At 40.5% G+C, this 20,337-nt stretch overlaps 1 protein-coding gene across 2 annotated transcripts in view; it reads right to left on the bottom strand.

The window, feature by feature from the left end:
• The window catches only part of usp24 (ubiquitin specific peptidase 24), a 117,074-nt gene that overhangs the window by 38,617 nt on the left and 58,120 nt on the right, over window positions 1-20,337 (bottom strand). For both annotated transcript variants that reach the window (XM_074667358.1, XM_074667359.1), the window contains exons 45-58: window positions 17,075-17,157; window positions 16,826-16,967; window positions 16,630-16,749; window positions 16,330-16,544; window positions 14,100-14,224; window positions 12,417-12,558; window positions 4,821-4,971; window positions 4,516-4,611; window positions 4,312-4,415; window positions 4,127-4,240; window positions 3,273-3,480; window positions 3,085-3,174; window positions 515-617; window positions 299-417 (exon numbers count right to left, since the gene is read on the bottom strand). In XM_074667358.1, the coding sequence (XP_074523459.1) occupies window positions 299-417; window positions 515-617; window positions 3,085-3,174; window positions 3,273-3,480; window positions 4,127-4,240; window positions 4,312-4,415; window positions 4,516-4,611; window positions 4,821-4,971; window positions 12,417-12,558; window positions 14,100-14,224; window positions 16,330-16,544; window positions 16,630-16,749; window positions 16,826-16,967; window positions 17,075-17,157 (1,812 nt within the window). The remainder of the gene's footprint in view (window positions 1-298; window positions 418-514; window positions 618-3,084; window positions 3,175-3,272; window positions 3,481-4,126; window positions 4,241-4,311; window positions 4,416-4,515; window positions 4,612-4,820; window positions 4,972-12,416; window positions 12,559-14,099; window positions 14,225-16,329; window positions 16,545-16,629; window positions 16,750-16,825; window positions 16,968-17,074; window positions 17,158-20,337) is intronic.

Here is a 20,337-nt window from a genome sequence, read left to right as displayed (position 1 = left end):
TGTGGAATGTGAAAATATTGTTTTATTGTATTTTTTAAGTGATTGAAAGTGTTTTGTGTCTTTTGTTTTATGGGCTACCTAAAGTGTGAAATGAAATGCCATTTCCCCACGGTGACAAATAAATGTCTATCTATTGTCTATCTGCCTTAGATCAAGTACACATAAAGAGTTTGTGTGTGTGTGTGTGTGTGTGTGTGTGTGTGTGTGTGTGTGTGTGTGTGTGTGTGTGTGTGTGTGTGTGTGTGTGTGTGTGTGTGTGCGCGTGTGCGCGTGTGGGCGTGTGAGTGTTGGATGTTACCTCTAAAAGGTAGGGCTGTCCCTCCGGGGTATAGAGAGAGGTCAGGATGTCTGAGTTCAGCGGGAGGAGCGAGGCTGAGGATGGGACATAGCTCATTCTGGTTGTGAAGCCTCCTTGAGCTGCAGGTGACATCAAGTGGGACATTTATAGATCAGACTGAGAGCTGGACTTTTCAGAAAAAAAACAGCCCACCATGTTCTACAGACAGTGCCTAACCATGTGTCCTCTGGGGGTTCAGCTCAGAGTGCAACGTGATGAGAGCAAGGGTGCTGTGGAGGTGGAGGAACTCCCTAGCTTGAGCCGGACTCCACCGCCGGTTCTGTCAGAAGCACCAGAAACAAATAAACTCCAAAAGACCAAATATTAAACACAGGTTGCATCAGTTGACATAGCTGAAATAGTGCTTAACACAGCGCATCAACATATCACATGTTTTAAAGTCAAACCAAAATCTTAGCACACCAAAATGCAATTAATTCATTTTTTCCCTCTGAATTCTCCACACAACACCCCATACAGACAAGTGGAAAAACATTTTTTTTTCTTTTTTAATATTTTGTAAAGGACCTCTTTCACAATACATGTAATTTTGCCCACAGCCCAATTTTTTGTTTATTGTATGGTATTTGTAGTACATCCAGAGACGCCCAAGAATATACCTTGAGAAAATCCAAAAGCCATCCAGGGCCTGTACTATGACCTATTTTATGATCATTGCCATAGGTGTGAGCCAGGGTGCACACTTTACCCCAAAACTTACTCAAACACAAATAATAAATCATCAAACAGGGTAAAATCACCTTCACTGAAGTCTGGTGCATCTTTTGAAATCAAATGTAAAGCGAAGTATTACAAATGAAAGGAGTTATTGAATTTTAAGTGGAAAAAAAAAAGTTTTTTTTTGCGATTTTTTCAACTAATTCAATTCTTTAGAGATGTGTCTGACCAACTTACAGTTGCTGTACACCTAAAATACTTACTTACTTGAATCTAGCATTCAAATTGTAAAAGAAATCATACTTAAAGGATGAATTCTTAACAAATCTTTTAAGGTTTCATGATATACAAGGCATGGAACAGTATCCTGATTCTACCACAGTAACCCAACCTGTTAATTGAACAACTTTACCGGTCTCAGAATTTGATGATTTTTTTCCCCACTTTGAGAATATATATGTGGCCAAATAATTTGTAAGTATTTTAGGTGTACAGCAACTATAAGCTGGTCAGACACATCTCTAAAGAATTGAATTTGTTGAAAAAATCATTTAAAAAAAACTATTTTTTCCACTTAAAATTCAATAACTTCTTTCATTTGTAATACTTAGCTTTACATTTGATTTCAAAAGATGCACCAGACTTCAGTGAAGGTGATTTTACCCAGTCTGATGATTTATTACTTGTGTTTGAGTAAGTTCTGGGGTTAAGTGTGCACCCTGGCTCACACCTATGGTAATGATCATAAAATAGGTCATAGTATAGGCCCTGGATGACGTTTGGATTTTCTCAAGGTATATTCTTGGGCGTCTCTGGGTGTACTACAAATACCACACAATAAACAAAAAATTGGGCTGTGGGCAAAATTACATGTATTGTGAAAGAGGTCCTTTCTTAAACTAAAAAAAAAACAAGACAACACATGTTCATAAGAATTCCAAGTCTTTGCCACAAAGCTCAAAAATGGACCACAGGTTAATCCTGTTTAGTCCTCCTTGAGATGTTCCTAAGCTGAACTGGAGTCCACCTGTGGTAAACTTAGTTGATTGGACATGATTTGGAAAGGCACACACCTCCCACAGGTCCCACGGGTGACAGTGCATATCAGAGCACAAACCAAGCATTAGGTCAAAGGTACTGTCAGTAGACCTCCAAGTCACAGGGTCCAGAAACATTTCTGCTGCTTTGAAGGTCCCAATGAGCCCAGCGGCCTCCATCATCTGTTCAGAAGTTCAGAACCACCAGGACTCTTCTAGAGCTGGCCCCCTGTCTAAACTGAGCCATTGGGGAGAAGGGCCTTTGTCAGGGAGGAGACCAAGAACCTGATGGTCCCTCTGCCAGAGCTCTGGAGGTCCTCAGTGAAGCATGGTGGTGGCAGCATCCTACTGTGGGGATGTTTTGCAGGACCTTGGAGACCAGTAAGGATTGAGGGAAAGATCAATGCAGCTATGTACAGAGACATCCTGCATGAAAACCTGCTCCAGAGCACTTTGGACCTCAGACTGGGGTGACGGTCAATCTTTTAACAGGACAATGACCCAGCCAAGATATCAAAGGAGGGGCTTCAGGACAACTCTGCGAAGGTCCTTGAAAATGACTGCATTGATGGTCCAGCTTTATGGACCAGAGAAGTGCTGCACAAAGGAATGGACCAAACTGCCCAAAAAGAGGTGGGCCAAGCTTTTAGGCATTTTACTGGAAGCTGTACCTGTTGCCAAAGATGCATCAACTAAGCACTGAGCAAAGGCTATGAATACTTATATACATGTGATGTGTTTGTTTTTATTCTTCTTAAATTTGCAAAAAACTTAAACAATAACTTTGTTCACCTTGTCATTATGGGGTGGTGTCTTAAGAATTAAGAAGAAAAAAAGGAGTTATTCCATTTTGGATGAGGCTGTAACATAACAACATGTAGAAAAAGTGAAGCCGTAAAGACTTTCTGGATGATCTGTTCTCATGCTTAGGTTTTGATTTTAACCATGTAAGTTTTAAATGCTTGATTTGTTAATGGGGTCTTTACAGGGACCAACAGAGAATGTGTGGAGGAAGGTGTGTTACAGCGTTACCTGGCTATTCTGCCTGTTGGAACCCAGCAAGAAGACAAGCAACCGTCGATAAGCAGAGTGTTTCAACAACAGCTGACAAGAACTGCAACCCTGAGACAGAGAGAGAGACACAGAGGGATACACAGAGAAACACTCAGTCCTGTTTCTTTGATTACAGGATTTAAAGACTGCATCCAGGTGTTTTTTACCCTCTGAGCAAAGTTACTGAAGAGGCTGAAGTACTGTGCACAGTTCTTCACATTCTCAGGAACGTCTTTGTCCAATAAGGACAACAGAACATTTACAAAACTGTCCAATCCTGGGTCCCCAAAGTGCAGAGCACTCTCCAGAGTCTTCTCCAGGATGGATGCGACCACCACCCTCACCTCCCTCACACTGCACTCTAACAGACAGACCCTGAGGACAGAAACAAAACAATGAGCCATGAAACTGAATTGGAATTTAAATCAGAATCAAATCAGATGTACAGTTTTTTACACAGACACATTTGAACATGCACCAACACTCCCTAACACTAGCCACGTTTACATGGACCCAAATATTCCGCCTGCATTCGGTTTATTTGCTCAAATGGAAAGAATTTAAACTTTGTATACAGCTCATTCCGAAAGAAAAGTGCCAATCCGAATGGACATTTAATCGGTTTCACAGGGGTGGAATATTCCTTTCCCCAAACCGATTGAGGTATCATGTATCCACTCAAATGGAAATTTGTCAGGGTGCGTTCGGATGACAAACTTGTAATACGGAGTATTGCAACACCGTGATAAACAAACTGTCGTCCTCCAGCTTTGATAAATCTTGTGATGTTTACCTTTTTCTGCGCATGCCCCATTGACTATTCTGTTTGATTACAGCGACGCATGTAGACCAGAGATTGGAATATTCCTTTCCATGTATACTATTGTTTTCGGAAAAGTCATTTGGAAAGATTCCATTTGGAAAGATGAAAAACTCCTCATGTAACCGTGGCTACTGTCTGAGCAGAGCGTGTGAGAGTGTATGTGTCTGTGTCCTAACTATTGGACAACGAAGCACCTACCTTGTGATCTCTCGCCCCTCAGGTCCAACGAGGTATCGAACCATCCACTGACATGCCTCGCTGCTCTTCGTCAACAACACCTCCACCGCTGCCATCCACTCTTCTGTGTCCACCCTGCAGGAGAGACGGACATGTGGAGAGCCTGCTGCTGAGAAACACTGCTCTTCATGCAGGTCAACACATACCTGAGCTTCTTTTTGGTGTGCAGGTAGGTGTGAAACAGAAAGTGGACAGCCAGCTGAAGACTCTCCCTGGCCATGGGCTGGTAGTCTGGATGTTTCAGCTTAGTCTGTAAGGGACAAAACACTTATCTCACCCAGATCTGGAACTGTGTCTCTCACCTGTCTGTGAGTGATGCTGTGTGTGATGAAAAAAGGAGAAGATCATACCGCGTTGACAGAGGCTAGGGAGAGGGTGAAGTTGAAGTAGTCGCTGTTGTAGACATCTCTGTTCCTCATGAACTTCAGATTCTCATCTCTCACCATCTGAACAGAGACAGCGACAATGATGGAGACAGAGACAGGCAGAAGGACAGAGACAGACAGACGGGTGGAGAGAGTTGGGATGAACAGTTCCAGCCCTTTAAATCTTTGATCTCTCTTTCACAGAGTGCATGTTACAGATTTGCGGTGTTAGTGTCTGTGAGTGCTGGCATGAAGCTCCTGTGGGATGGCTCTCAGCTCTCGGCTCTGACCTGGTAGATACTGGCTGGCATCTTCTCCACAAACAGACCCTTCTTCTCCCCTTTACGGACCAGACGAGTGAGGAGGGTGAGGCGGTCGTTATTGGCTCTGGGGGGCCGGGGAGAGGACTGAGGGGAAATGTCAGGGGAAGACGGGGCAGACCTGAAAACATGATGAAGGTGAGTTTAGAACAGAGGAGGAACCTGTTGAAATCCAGCAGCAGAAAGTTCGAACTTCAAACTTTGGCCTGGTGTGTTGGAAGAGTTACACATTCAGTATGACCCATAGAACTTCCTCAGTTAAAAACCAATACCATTCATATTAAAGCTGCTAAACTAAGTAATGGGTGGGGGTGGGGGAATTGATTCAAATAAGTTTGGAGATTTTTCGTTGCAGGGTTAGATTTTTCTGTTCAAAAATCATATTTTCTTTTTCAAATTTATATCCTTCATTTTACTCTTTGTTTCCGGGCTTGGTTGGAAAAAAAGTTACCGTTTTTCTCCAGCAAATGGTGAAATGTTTTGCTTGGACTATCTAGTAACGCAATGTCAGATACCCTGAATAAATCCTAAAAACTGGCTCACACGTAATTAGGGCCCCAAACCCTTGGAAAAATAGAATAAAATAGAAATAGAATGGAAAATATTTTATTTATCCCTGAGGGGAAATTCAGGGGGAGTCACAGCAGCAATCAAGAAAATAAAAGTAAGAAAGTGTCAAGAAAGTGCACAAAGGTCCATAAGAAAATACATGACGACAGCTTGTCCATCATTCTCCAGTTCAGCCAGTCTCCACCTCCACAGGACTGAGCTTCTTCAGCAGTCTGTTCTGTTTCTGTCTCCTGTCTCCTGTCCGCTCACAGCAGGTGAAGTTCTTCCAATGTGGCGTTGGTGTCTGGTGTTAGCTCTGTTAGCCATGTTAGTGAATAGCATGATGCTACTCTGCTTTCTGGTATTCCCTCTGTTGCTGGGTTAGCACAGCTAGCTCTTCCATCTTATTGGAGATAGATCTTACATTCCCCATAACGATGGATTAAAGAACATGTCTATGTTATCACTTCTTAGCTCACACCTGAGAACCAGCACATCATCCTCACCTCCTTCTCCTCACCTTGTGGGAAGACATCAGGCCTTGCACCAGTTAGCATTGACATGCTACAGGCTGCTAACAGCTGATTTCACAAGTACACAATGTGGCCATGGTTACATGTAGGATCTCCTGACAAACACAGGCGCAAAAGTAGTAAAAATATCACTAAAGGCAAAACCAGTAGCGTCCATGACCAACTAATGAGCCACACAAAGGAATGACCCACTCCAAATACAAAGATGATGAAAAAGAGATGAAAAAATTACAAGAAACAGACAAAGAAGACAGAGCTGCTGCAACAGGCAGCCACAACCAACAGGGTGGCCTAGCGCCTAGATGTAGAGAATCCTGTTGTGGTTTGGGACAAATGACCGACCTCATATTGAATAAAAACCTCTGATTGGCTGGGCAGTTCCTCTCTGACTGGCTCAAAGACTGTCAATCTCAGAGCAGGGCAGATCGTTTCGTAGTTTTGCACCAAATATCTCAGCGGAACCGAAAGTACAATTTCTGATTTGCACTTGTAGAAAACAGAGAATGTGTGACTCGTGGGGAGGATTCCAGTGGTTGTAAGTAGCAATCTGCGTTAGTGTGTTAGAGGACACAGCTTTTTTCATGGTAAATTATTTCACATACTTATTGCACAAGTTCACATTCAGATTTGTTCATATTCAAATTCTCACCAGACCTTCATTTCATACAATACAAGTGCACAAGTATGTTTAACACCTAGTGCGCTGCAACAATAGGTGCAAAATGTGAGCGTGTCAGTGTATTTGTGACTTAGAAAAGGATTTGTGCACCTGGGATTACGATTTTGTGAATGTGAATTTATTGTGTTGTATTTGTTGTATTTAATGGAAACAGGGTCCAGAGTCTTCCCCAGCTAGCTGTAGCTCATCAGCTAATGACAACGAAGAGGAGGGCAAAGCTAGCATGGAAGTTAGCTCGAAAACAGTTCTGGCTTAAGATAAAAGATTTCCGACAAGACAATAAGCAACAGCTTAAGGAGATTAAAGGAGAGATAAGCAAAACCAAACAGAGACTCGACGAAGTAGAAGTACGAGTTTTAGACACGGAAGACAGAATGCAATTGCTGGAAAAAAGTGACGGAGGAACTGATAAAGCTTCAAGCTCACCTGGAAGAAAGACAGGGGGACCAAGAAGGAAGATCAAGACGAAACAACATTAGAGTATATTCCATTCTAGAAGGATCAGAAAACAAGTCTCTGTCTATGATTGAATTTGTTGTAAATATGCTTAAATGGGGCTTGTCTCTGTCAGAAGATGCTGATCTTCAAACTGAACAGGCACACCCGGCACTTTGGCCGGTACCAAAAAAGGAGCACCTCCGAGATCAGTTATCATCAAGTTTCTGAGCTACAAGACAAAATAGGAAATTTTAAGAACTGCATGGCGGAATAAGACTTCATATGGGAGAATAAACAAATTCATCTGGACAATGACTATGCACCGAGTGTGTTAAAGAAAAGGCAACAGTACGTAGAGGCTGAGAGAGGGTTCTGAAAGAAAAATGGGATCCGTTTTCAGACACCCTTCCCGGCCAGAGTTTGAGTTTTCTACATGGGTGGGACACGCACCTACAACCGGACAAGGAAGCAACGGAGGAGATGGCAGAGAAGGGGCTGCAGGTCACAGTGCTTAGACCATCCTGACATAAAACCCATACCAGCCAATCAGAATGAGCCCCCGTCATTCAGCTGTGACGTTTGAGAACGGAAAACTCCATTTACCGGCGTCCACACGAAACCATGAAACCGGAGTTTTCCAAAATCTTCACTTTGGCCGGAGTTTTCAGAAAACATCGTTTTAGTGACGTAAAGCTACAGTTTTGTGTGGACGACAGGCGTAAACATATAAAATATATGCGGTTTCCCAAATACCCGGCTATGTGTGGACATGGCCTTAGTCGCCACACACATTCATAACCTGATCGACAAGAACGGACTGCACATTAGTTTCACTATGGACATATGGACTTCTGATGTTAGTCCGGTCAGTATGCTTAGCTTAACTGCTCAGTGGTTAGATGAAGACTTTCAGATGCATAAAGCCTTGCTGCATGCACAGGAGTGGTCCAGGTGGCATACAGCAGCAATGATGTGCCAAGCTTCTAAAAACATGCTTGAACGGTGGGGTATATCAAAAGAAAAAATGCATGTTGTGCTAAGGGATAATGCACGTAACACGACGAAGGCCATGGAGGACTGTGGGCTCTTCAGCATGGGCTGTATGGCACACACTTTACAGCTCGCCTTAAACGAGGCTGTGCTGAGCCAAAGAGCCATTATAGACTGTTTCCATCAGCAGGAAAATAGTTGGTCACTTAAAACAATCCCAACTTGCCAACTCCCGTCTTAGAGACTAACAGAAACAACTAGGCATGAAAGACACAAGGCTTCAACAGGACGCAGCCACTAGATGGAATAGTATGTTCTACATGCTGTTGTTGATGATGTTTGTTGGAGCAGAGGCGAGTCCTTGCAGCATATGCAGTAGATTTTGAATTACCTGCCTTTCTACACTCATGTCAATGGACTTTAATTGAAAATATGTTGACTTTACTTAACCCATGTGAACAGCTGACAAAAGACATTAGCTCGGTCACAGCCACAGCTGCTGTGATGTGGTCCCATCCACTGAGGCTTTAAAACAGCTGCTAAACAAGACTGCAACAGATCAGGGAGTTAAACTTACAAGAGCACCTTATTGCGAGCCATAGAGCAACGATTCAGTCACATAACAACAGAGCCCCCGTTTTCTTCTTGCCACAATCTTGGACTGGAGGTATAAGGATTGCTATTTTGACCATGCAACAAAAAGGGAAGCAACAGAAATTCTGCGGGCCAAGGTGAGCGGTGCACCAGCAGCGAATGTAAATGAGCCAAAAGTGAAGAAGAGCATGGCAGATAGCAACAACAACATTTCCTTACTAGACATGTATGAAGAAATCTTCAGGAGAACTTTGATATCACAAAAGAGCTGGCCCAAAGCCAAACAGAAGGCCAGGTAATTAATTTATTGTTTAAATAAAGTTTGGAATGTTTCTTACAAAATAGAAAAAAACAGTAATATTAAAAATATAATTTTGTTCTTTGCTCTTGTTCTACTTTAGATAAAAGGGTACCTATCAGAACCCTCGATTCCCAGATCTGAGAACCTTTGAGTACTGGAGAAGCAACAAATCCAGGTTCCCAGATCTTGCTTCACTTCCAAGGAAATACCCAGCCCCATGTACCAGCGTAGACAGCGAACGCCTTTTTCTGCTGCTGCAAATGTCATTGATGAAAAAAGAAACAGAATTGGGTGTGATAAAGCAGAGATGCTTCTCTTTGTAAAAAAAAAAATCTCCCACTGATACCGTCACTTAAATAGAAAAGATACATGGGACAGAGTGACAATACTTTGGAGGAGGGTAAGAAATGTTGAGTATTGGAAAGTTAAAATCAGTTTAAGTTTTATTCTAAACAACATTTCAGAGAAATCTTTATGATGCCCTATGCAGTTAGAGCATATCATTTCTGTAAACACCTTTTGTTGAGAATGCACTTTATTTTTGTTTTTTGTAGTTGAGGTTAACAAATGTCAATGCATTTAATTTACCACATATTTTGAAAACGTTTAGCTGTACACAAACACATATCTCTTCCTCATGCACTAAATATTGAAGAGATGTGTTCCTTTGTGATGCCTAAAAAACTTGAATATGATGCATATAAATGAGTCATAGTTCTGTTAAACCCTTTTCTTGACGGATACACGTTTTGTTTCAGTTGTGTGATTTAACATGTCAGTGCTTTTTATTTAATGAATTGACATGTAAGATGTCTTTTGCTGCTTTTCTTTTTCAATCTATAGCAGCTGCCCACATCCCTGAAGTTTTGAAAAGCCTATACTAAGATGCAAGTAAATTCACTGTGCAATCACAGTAATTTTATTTTGATTTTACTTGTGTTAGAACTGCTTGCCTTTGTGTGTAATATGACACATCCAAAAGTTACTCAAATTGCATTATTGTTAATGAAATGTTGTGTTGCCTTGATCACACAAAAAATAAAATCAAGTTTGAAGAGCCAGGACTGTTGTCTGCTGTAATGTTTAGGCCAGAGCTACTAAAATGTAATTTCATCATTCTTACAGTTTTTATTTTCATATGCAAAAACTGAAGACTATATAAGGATTATATTAAATATAAAATTAACAACTTATCGGTTATCGGTATCGGCATCAGCCATGAGAAGCAGTTAAATATCGGTTATCGTATCGGTTTTAATTTTCTTATCGTGCATCCCTAAAATAAACAGATCATGAGTACAGAAATAGCGGGGCAGGAACACAAAATATCTCTGCTGATGATGTATTCATTTTTTTAGCACAACCCTCTACATCCCTACCAGCTTTAATGTCATCATTGGATATGTTTGGTAAACTAACAGGCTATAAGATGAATATCCAGAAAACCCAGAGAATGACTTTTAATTGTCTCCCACCAGATGATTTAATAACTAAATACAGCCTGAACTGTAATAAGAAATCAATGAAATGTCTAGGGATTAATCTTACTCAATATGTTACGAAATTATTTGAAGCCAACTATATCCCTCTCACCCTTAAAATTAAGTCAGACATCTCTAGATGGAATCACTTACCCTTTCTTAGTTTAAACTTGAGGATTGAATCAATTAAAATGGTGATTTTGCCCTGCCTGTTGTATTTTTTCCTGTCACTGCCAATTGAAATAAACAATCAACAGTTCATTGAATGGCAGAAATGAATTTCTTGCTACATATGGATGGGTAAAAAGCCAAGAATAAAGTTTAAAGAAATGCAGTTATCAAAAGGCAAAGGGGGAATGTCCTTACCAAATGTAAAAGAAAAAACTACTATGCGGCTCAGATAAGATCCTTGGTGTATTTCTGTGATCCGCAGTTCAAAGCTAGGTGGAAAGAAATAGAGGAGGGAAGACCACTGGGTCCACACGTACAGGCAGCAATAGCCGATAAAAAACTGATGGACTGTCTGATACATAAAAACAACCCATGGATAAAAACAACCTTTAAAATCTGTCACAAATTAGTTAGAAAATATGATTTAAAGGATGCAGAAAATATGTTACGTTGGTGTTCAAATGACATAGATTGTATACCAAATAGGACAGATAGTAGATTTAAATTATGGATGGAGAGAGGCCTAACGGTCTACTGCTGCTTTGTACATAATGGGTCTGTAAAAAGTTTTGAGAATCTCAAACAAGAATATGGTTTAGAGAAGCAAGATTTTTTCAAATATCTACAATTAAGACATCGACTTAAAACATTTATGATAGAGGAAATAAGAAGTGATATCCTGAAGGTTTTTGTTTCAACTTATAAATCTGGGAGTGGAAGTAGACTTATATCTAGGTAATACAAAAGTGTCCAAGACCCCCTTAACTCACACACCCTGCATATGGGATGCAGATGGGAAAAAGAAGGAGATCTCGTCATACCTGAGGATGAATGGGAAAGTATTTGTAAATTGCAATGGAAAACCACAACTTCACATACTTGGCATGAGTTTGGATGGAAGAACATTATCAGATTCTTCATTAGCCCTACCCAGATGAGACATCAAAGTGGTGGAGCAAATTGCTGGAGGATGTGTGGTTCAGATTTAGCCAATCAGTATCATTTATTTTGGGGTTGTCCACAACTTTTGTCATATTGGTCTGACATTGATGAATGTCTGGAGTATATATTTGAAAATACTGTCCCATTTGATATCTGTTCACTGCACTTTGGCACCATGGCAGTGCATTCCCAATCATTAGCAGACAATTATTTAACAAAGATACTATTGATAGGAGGGGGTAAAGCTATTACAAGGAATTGGTTACAACCTAATGCACCAATACTGGAGGACTGGCAAGAAATTATTCATGAAATCTAAATTATGGAGAGAATGACTTTTGCATTAAACCTACAATCTAAAAAATTTAAGAAGTTGGGGTCCAGATGGATAAAATATATAAAAGTGAGGAGACCTGTTTTTTTTGAGTAAATATAATACATGGCTTTAAGTACCAGAATATTAAGTATTGTGAGTGATGATTGAAAACTGTTGTGAGCCAAATTTCATGGAAAATTAGGTAGTGTGACACCCGTTGTCTTGTTTTAGTTTTTCTAACTTTGTATATCTGTAAATAAAAGGGAGTGTAATACAACATTTGCCGCTATATGTGCTGTACATTTTGGGGGAAACTAGGCTCCTGTCCTGATATAGTCTGTAGACACCCTAATCACCATTCAGCTTTTTGACATAGTCTGGGGCTACACAGGCAAACCAAAAATCACAAAACTTGGAAATTTCAAAGATTTGAAACTTAAATCGAATCAGCACCCCCAAAATTGTGAAAAAATTGAATCAGGAAAAAAAGCACGTCACCTCAGCCATAAAAAATTAATGGTAATTATCAATTTTTCTCTTATCATCAATATTGCTTATGGACTGTGACTCACAGAGTGAGGTCTTCAGCTTCTTGCCTCATGATGCTCACTCTGCTCTTCTTGGGCAGCACAGGTGAGTTCAAGTCGCTGATCTTCTGATAGAACAACATGTAGGCATTCCAGTACCTCCTCCTTACATCAGGGTACGGGTTTGCTACACACACAGATAATACAAACATGAGATGTGTGATTTATACTCAGCTTTACCTTCAGTTCCTGCCTGCTTTTCCATCCCTTTGTTCTTCTTTGTCTAATAAAAACATGCTTCAAGAGTGAATAAAAAGTAAATGACTGAATTGTCTGACAGTAATTGTCTACTGAAGCAAACATTTTTGTTGATTTAAAGACATTTGTAGGGGTGTAACAATTCATCTACTACGTGGATGTGTCCATTCATAATCCTGTGATGCATTCTGGACCCCAGGAAGACTAGCTGTGCTTTAGGGTATAGCTAATGGAGATCCAAATTAAATAAACAATAAATATCAATCTGGGCCTGGTAGGTTGGCCTTCCAGATGACATCCATCGATTTAATACTTTAAAAGATAATAAATTGATTGTATTGACACTAGAAGATAATGATTGGATTTTATGACAACACAACCTCTCTTCAGACTTAATTTTTTTCCTTTTTTACACTTTTAATTTGGTCTGGTCTACCTAACTGTGATGTCATCGCCACATGCCAGCAGACAATAAAACAGAGCATGGTGGATGGCAAAAGGTTAACCTGTTAATACAACCTGAAGTGTTGGTTACACTTTATTTAAATATAATGTGACTGCATTTACAATTAATGTTGTTTAGTAGTTTGTTCATATCCATAACTAATTTATGCAAGATTCCCTTACAAGAAACAACAGAAATTGAGGAAATTTCACCTGCACCGTCCAGTATCCAGGTATTTGTTTCACAGTCACATGTTAAATTTTTGGCTAAAAAGTTACTGAATTAATTTCAAGTCACTGAATAGTTTCTGATCATATTGATCTAAACCAGGGGTGTCAAAGTCATTTTCAGTGAGGGCCACATCAGCATAACGGTTGCCCTCAAAGGGCCACATGTAACTGTAATGGTACGGCCACACCGGACGTGAATTTGCAAGAGGCAGCAGGCCTTGAGTGTGATCTCCAAGGCTTTCACACACTCCTGTTATGCTTTTGAAACCACAGCTCATTGTTTTTTAGATGCTCTTTTGGGCTTCCGTCTTTAAATGAGCGGGCTCTCTACTCTGCAAGCACAGTAACACGCATCAGCCCCTCAGCTTGCCAAAATAGTCCAGTGTCCAGACTTGGGATTTCACAGGCGCGTTACAGGCGTGACGCAAGCTTAAATTTGCGAATTTGCGTCTGGTGTGGCCGTGGCATAAGACAGAATACAATGTAGCTAAATGTAACTAAAGGTAATGTAAAATAAATGCAACATGTGGCCCGTAATTTGACATATGTGATCTAAATGAACCAATATTCTCCCTGAATCGCATCAGCAACAATAAAACATGAATCAAATTGTTGTCAAAACAAATCATTAGACCCCTACACATATGTGTAGAGGATGTTAAAACTCTCTTCAACTCTCACTGAGAACAAACTAGATCAGCTGTGAGGGGTTCCCCTGTGAAATGAGCTGTCCTGTTGCTAATGATGAATATCAAATATATGAAAAATGAACATGATGTTTAGAAAGTTTCTTACACTGGTCGTAAACTTTTGGTCGGTACTCTCCACCAAAACACTCATACTCCAGAGTTTCATCATTCATGTCAAACTCCTCCACCACGTTGTCGTTAAACTTGTACCAGCGTCCTCGAGCGTTGCCTCTGACGGGCCAGAGAGGAAAGAGAGGAACATGTATGTGAAGAGAGTCACACTCTGGATCTGTTAAATATTTTACAAACAAGCAAACTAATACACTGCACAGGACAGATGAGCAAACAGGAATCCACCTTTATAATTCAGAAGAAGGATCCCTGTTTTAATGAACAAAAAGTCATGTTAAGCTGCGTTTCCACCAAGCAGTACGGGTCGGTTCAGTACGGTTTGGGACGGTTTGGGACAGTTAAGTCTGATCCCGTTTGCGTTTCCACAGCAAACTGTGCCCTCTCGTGGTGGGCGGCGTGTAAGCCGCATGCCGGAAGCCACAGCTGGTAAACAATAGCGCGACGCCGTAGCAGCTTACCCCGCGATTAAATCTAACAAAGAAGAAAACGCGACACAGTAAACAAAGAGCACGGATGGAAGACATGCAGCATTTCGTCCTCTCTGTGATTTTCATGTAACTCTCTGTTACAAAGTGCAATCAAGCTTCGTTTCAGAGAAGTCTGTGAGCCGCCAGGAGAAATGCAGCCGCTGTCGGGGTGAGTGACGATTCTTTTGACCAATCAACCGTCTGCAGTGTGTTGCTCCACCTCCCGAGAGCGGATCGGTTCAGTCTGGCACCCATACGAATGGGTCCCAAAAAAGTAGGACGGCTCGTCTCGGTTTTTAGGGATCCGTCCCGGACTGCTTGGTGGAAACGCGGCTTTAGTAATCATTCACTCTTTTTAGGGAAGCAGATAAAAACAAACAGGAACAGGAAACTCTCAGTCACATACCTAAAAAACAAAAGGCACGTAGCCAGTTAGAATCAAATCTGAGTCTTTGGATCAACTCTGCATTTCTCTCTGACACTCACTCTTGACGATAAAGTTTCTGCAGATCTAGATCTGAGTGAGTGCCTGCAGGAGCAGCCACAGTGCCTGCCTGATGTCCTGCAGGCACACTGGTGTAAGTAATCTGTATTCATGGATGTTTCTCACGGATCAAAAAATTTGACAGAGGGAAAGAAGAGTTCACATTTCAGCTCCTCTGCTCCAAAATCACACCTGCAGGAGCTGACAGACTAAACTGGGCCAGCACACTCATCCATGAGCAAAGGATGCCCCCACATGCCACCAAGAAAACTAAAGAAGAGGATGATTGTGCTCCACAAACAGCAATAATCACGGCTTCCTTCTTTTGTGTAGCTCTTTTTACCAATTTACCAAAAGCCTCTGATACAGTTGATCATGGATTACTGATTAAAATCCTCCATCAAGTTGGTTTATCAAAGCAGGCAGCCTCCTGGTTTGGCAATTATCTGTCTGATAGAACGCATGCAAATGTCAGAATCTGTCTTGATTATAGAAACAAAGCAAGGAAACTTTTTTTTCTTGTTTCATATACCTTTCTTCCTATGTTGGATTATGGTGATGTGCTGTATACGGGTACCTTGGCCAAATGTTTGCAGTCATTGGACACTGTGTATCAATGTGTGTTGTGATTTGTTACTGGTTGTAGATGCTTCACTCATCATTGTGACCAATACAGCAACTGAAGATGTGGTGGCATATACACTTGTTCAGGCCGACTTATACAGCTCTCCTTAGTTTGGTGCAGTGTTATCTATGTTCTTATCTCCAAAGAACTAAAAGCCACCATGCCTTGTGTTCCTGTGAGGTATTTCAATTGTCTATTCGTTGACTACTAAGCTTGACTTAAAAATGGTGGATCTTATTTAGTTCGAAGCCTTTAGCTTGATCTTAAGGGACAAAATATGCGAGACAGTTGGACCATGCCAGTGTTCCTGAATTGCTATCTGTGAGCTAGATTCTGCACTTTATCTGTGAATCAATTTGCACATGGCATAATGTTCTTTTCTATTAACTTGTTTGTAAACTGTCTTTTTAGAATGTAAGGCTTTTTCATGATGTGCTGATGCCCTCTTGGCCAGGTCACCCTTGTCAGAGAGATCCTGATCTCAGTGGGTTATTTTCCTAGTTAAATAAAGGTTAACTATAAATAATTCCTACTGACAGACACTGTCCAGCTCAGCAGCAGGGTTTACTTTGCATTTTTCTGAATATCTAAACAAGACAGAGAGAGAGACTCTTCAAGCGTCTCTCACCGTCTGTCTTTGATGAAGGAATAATAGTGTCCTGCATGAGCCTGACCGCTGTGGACCACAACTCCCACCAGTTCATAGTTCTCAGACATTGTGACCTTCTTCCTGGGTGATCCCCCCGAGGTGCTGTCACCCCGCCCCTCACCACCTTCGCTGCTGCAGTCCTGGCGGGCCATGCCAGAGACTGTGTAAGGCTCCATGTTGAGCACCCAGGGGAACTGTGGAAAAACACATAATAATGATCTCTGATTCAGGGATTTTGATTGGAAAATAATCCAAGCAGTACAAACTCATTTTTTATACCCGGATCTGTTCGTCGTATTTGATGGATCGACCACTCTCCCAGTCAAAACCAAAGCGCATGAGGTGAATACAGAGGACACTGGGCAGAGATTTAATGCATGTCCTCTTCACTGTGGTTCTCTGTGCAGGTAAACACTGCGTTAGTACACCTGACGTCAGGGCTGATGACAAAATGAGAGTAGGACATGGTACACACCTTCTCTTTGCACTTCTCACAGTAGTACGCATTGCTGCCCTCCAGAACCTCCCCTCGGACAAACTGATCCAGAGAGATTTCCAAACTCTGACAGGAAGTCACTCCAAGGTTCAGAGCCATGAAAGTTTCCTCACGCTCATACCTGACCAATAAAAAGAGAGAGGTCACCCAATGTGTGTGTGTGGGTGTGTGTGGGTAAGAGAGATAAGGGTTTAATAATAAATTAATTTTACAGCTCCTCTTGCTCACCTGTGGGGGCAGTCTTTACAGATCTTCTGATCAGAGAAAATTCCCTGAAACGTGTTTTTGAAAATCTGCTCCCGTCCCATTTTCTGTGTTTTCATAAAACAATCATTCATAATCCATCAACAGTCAAAAATCCAAAATATATTATCTATTACTATTCATAAACAAACCAATATTCATAATTCATTATCAGTAATCCATAAAGCATCAACAAAAGTCTATCACCCATAATCACTAATCTATAATCTATTATCAAAAATCTATCATCAGTAATTTCTCATCCTTCATGCAGTGTTTCCTTTACCCTCCTACCACGAAGTCAGGTTAATTTTCCTCTCCATTGTAACTTGCCAAATGCTGCAAAACTCTGTACTGATGGTGGGTTAAGATGAGAACAGACTCCTTATCTTGTCTTCATGTTGGGTTTCTGTTAATAAAATTTATTAACATTAACGGGTCTACCCTTCGAGTGTTTTTGGAAAGTGTCTTGAGATAACATTTGTTATGATTTGGCACCATATATATAAAGATTAATTGATTGATTGAATTTTATTTCATGTATGTTGTCGGATTACAGTAGAGGTAATCTAAGGGTACCTCTCTCATAGACTAGGGCCTGTATTCACAAAGCTCCTCAGTCCTCCCAGAGAGATCCTAACTTAGCCCCAAAACTTTTAGCAAGGAGTTTGAGCTTTACAGTGATTCAGAAGTTACTGAAAGCAGTACTGAGAAAAGAGGGGACAGAAACTTTGATCTTAGTGAGGAGGTGTGGTTGTCCATGCAGCTAGGCATGACACAGTCTTCTGAAAGCTGTGATTAGTTACTACAAAAGGGGGAATAGAGAGAAAAAATTGCTCTGTGCTCCTGGTGATGGATGGACGGATATCAACCGATCATTTAACTGAGACAGTATTCAGAAACATGTAATGGTCATTAATTGTAGGGGAGACCGGGCATGGTTGTGACATGGGGAGAGTTGTAACACCACCAATTCCACCAATCAGGGATAAGATGGGCGTCAAATTATTATTTCAGTATTTACCCACTGTCACCCTGATCACACATAGTGACTGTCAGGGCTGGAAACAGGTGCATGCAGATTCTATAGAGAAAACTGATTTTGAGGTAAGAAAGTAATTTTTTGGCTAAGACAATATTTTGTTTAGTACTAATTATATTCCAGATAAAACCATTTGACTTATATCAGAATGAATTGTAGTTTCTCAGGCTAAATGTGATGCATTTTCCCCATGCTAATTTTAATCCACTATGCTAATACAGCTAGCTAAACACTGGCTGACAGGGGTGGGGTGGGTTGTAACCTATCTTTAAAAAGTGTCACAACCATCCCCTTATGTACAACTAAGAACATTTTCTTGATTTTAATGAAGTTACTGAACACAGGGCTGACCAGTCAGAGGTGAGAGGTGTCTAACTCTGGGTAAATGCAGTGAAAACTAGGAAAGCACATTCAACAGATGTTGGTCACAGATATAAAATAATGTAAGAAAAATATTCAAACCCCCTGATATACAAATAGCTATAAAAGTTTTATGTAAACAGTTCCCCCTGTAAGTACTGTAAAAATACTTGAACTTAAGTGTCTGAATTGTATTTTTTACACTGACTTCACTGTTAAAGAGTTCAAATAGAGCAGGAAATATGTGGTCCAAATGATTAAAACTGCACAGATTTTATATATATATATATATATATATATATATATATATATATATATATATATATATATATATATATATATATATATATATATATATATATATATATATATATTTATATATATATATATATATATATATATATATATATATATATATATATATATATATATATATATATATATATATATATATATATATATATATATATATTCAGTAATTTACCACTTTATGTTTTATACAACCAACCCAACAATATCTGGTGAACTTATGTTGGTGTTTACATTTCTCTGTTTGACCACAAAAATGTATTCTTGTTAGTACAAAACTACTTTAAGTCATATCATTTATCACATAATCTGCTGAGTCATCTGTTTAATTATTTGACATTCAAAGAAAGGAGAAACTCAGCTCAACTAAATTAATTGTAACACAGCTTGAGAATGTTTGAACATACCTCATACACACTTTGATCATCTTGATTAGCTTACTGATCTGTTATTAGTCTAAGCTGGTCATTTTACTAAGATAAGACTTCTTTGGGAAATTATTTTGTTGAAGCATGCAGCAAGTGAGAAGTAAAAGAGCAGTGCAGTCAAATACACTACAAAGTACAATACACTAAGCTAACTTAAACAACGATGCAGTAAAAATAAAATAAATTGGAGTGAATGAAATGTTACAAATGTAACATATAAACGATAGTTAAAGTGGGTGAGTGCAGTTGAGTGTCTGGGGTGGCGGATGCTCAGCATTGGGACAGTCTGGGGCTTCCCTAGTTGATAAACAGTCTGATGGCAGTGGGCACAAAGTAGCTCCTGAAGTGTTCAGTCTTACCCCCAATTCACACATACGACACGCAGCGCCGCACACCACGCTGTACTTAGGAACCACTCTATTAAATCATAGCATTCACACAGCACACGCTGCGGTCAACCGGTCCTGCGATCAACCGGCCCTGCGATCATCAACAGCTGAGCGCAGCTGTTTCGCTACTAGTCTATTTTTGCTGGAATGCGCTGCAGAAACACGCCAATCTCTGCAGAGCAGATCCTACCAAACAGGACATCTGGCACATTAACGATCAGAGCATCCAGTCATTTTAAAATAAAGCTCCATGTGCTGGCTCCAGATCGTAAGTCTCATCCTTGTTTATCAAAACTACATCTCTGGCACAAGGCCAGAAGTATTTAGCAGGTCAGATCCAGATGAAATCTGAGGTGAAAAACTTGATAATTCTATACGACACAACACATCCTTTCTACAAGGACACCAACAGAAAGGAGGAGGCATGGACTGAAGGTGCTGAAGTTTTGGGGGGGCCAGGTGGGTTGGACATGCTAATTAATCACCATGCAAGTACGTTGTCATGGGTGGGATTCCTGCAGCAACATGTGGTTCTTCTGTGATCTCGGGTATCCACCTGCGTTGGGCGCTGCGCTCCAGAGATGCATCTAGTGTGAATTGGCGTGCGCCCCAAAACCTTTATGTGTGAATTAGGGGTTACACCTGGGTGGAATCATGGGCTGATTGAAGGAGCTGAAAAAAAAGACACAGAGCAGAGCCTGCTGTTGGTCAGCTCATGGA

Source organism: Halichoeres trimaculatus, unplaced genomic scaffold (assembly GCF_033239565.1).
Source record: "Halichoeres trimaculatus isolate MK-OKI-2021-1 unplaced genomic scaffold, fHalTri1.1 fHalTri1_scaffold_4, whole genome shotgun sequence".
Classification (NCBI taxonomy): Eukaryota; Metazoa; Chordata; class Actinopteri; order Labriformes; family Labridae; genus Halichoeres; species Halichoeres trimaculatus.
Note: the sequence above shows the minus strand (reverse complement) of the source record. Positions and strands in the feature narration are given on the sequence as shown.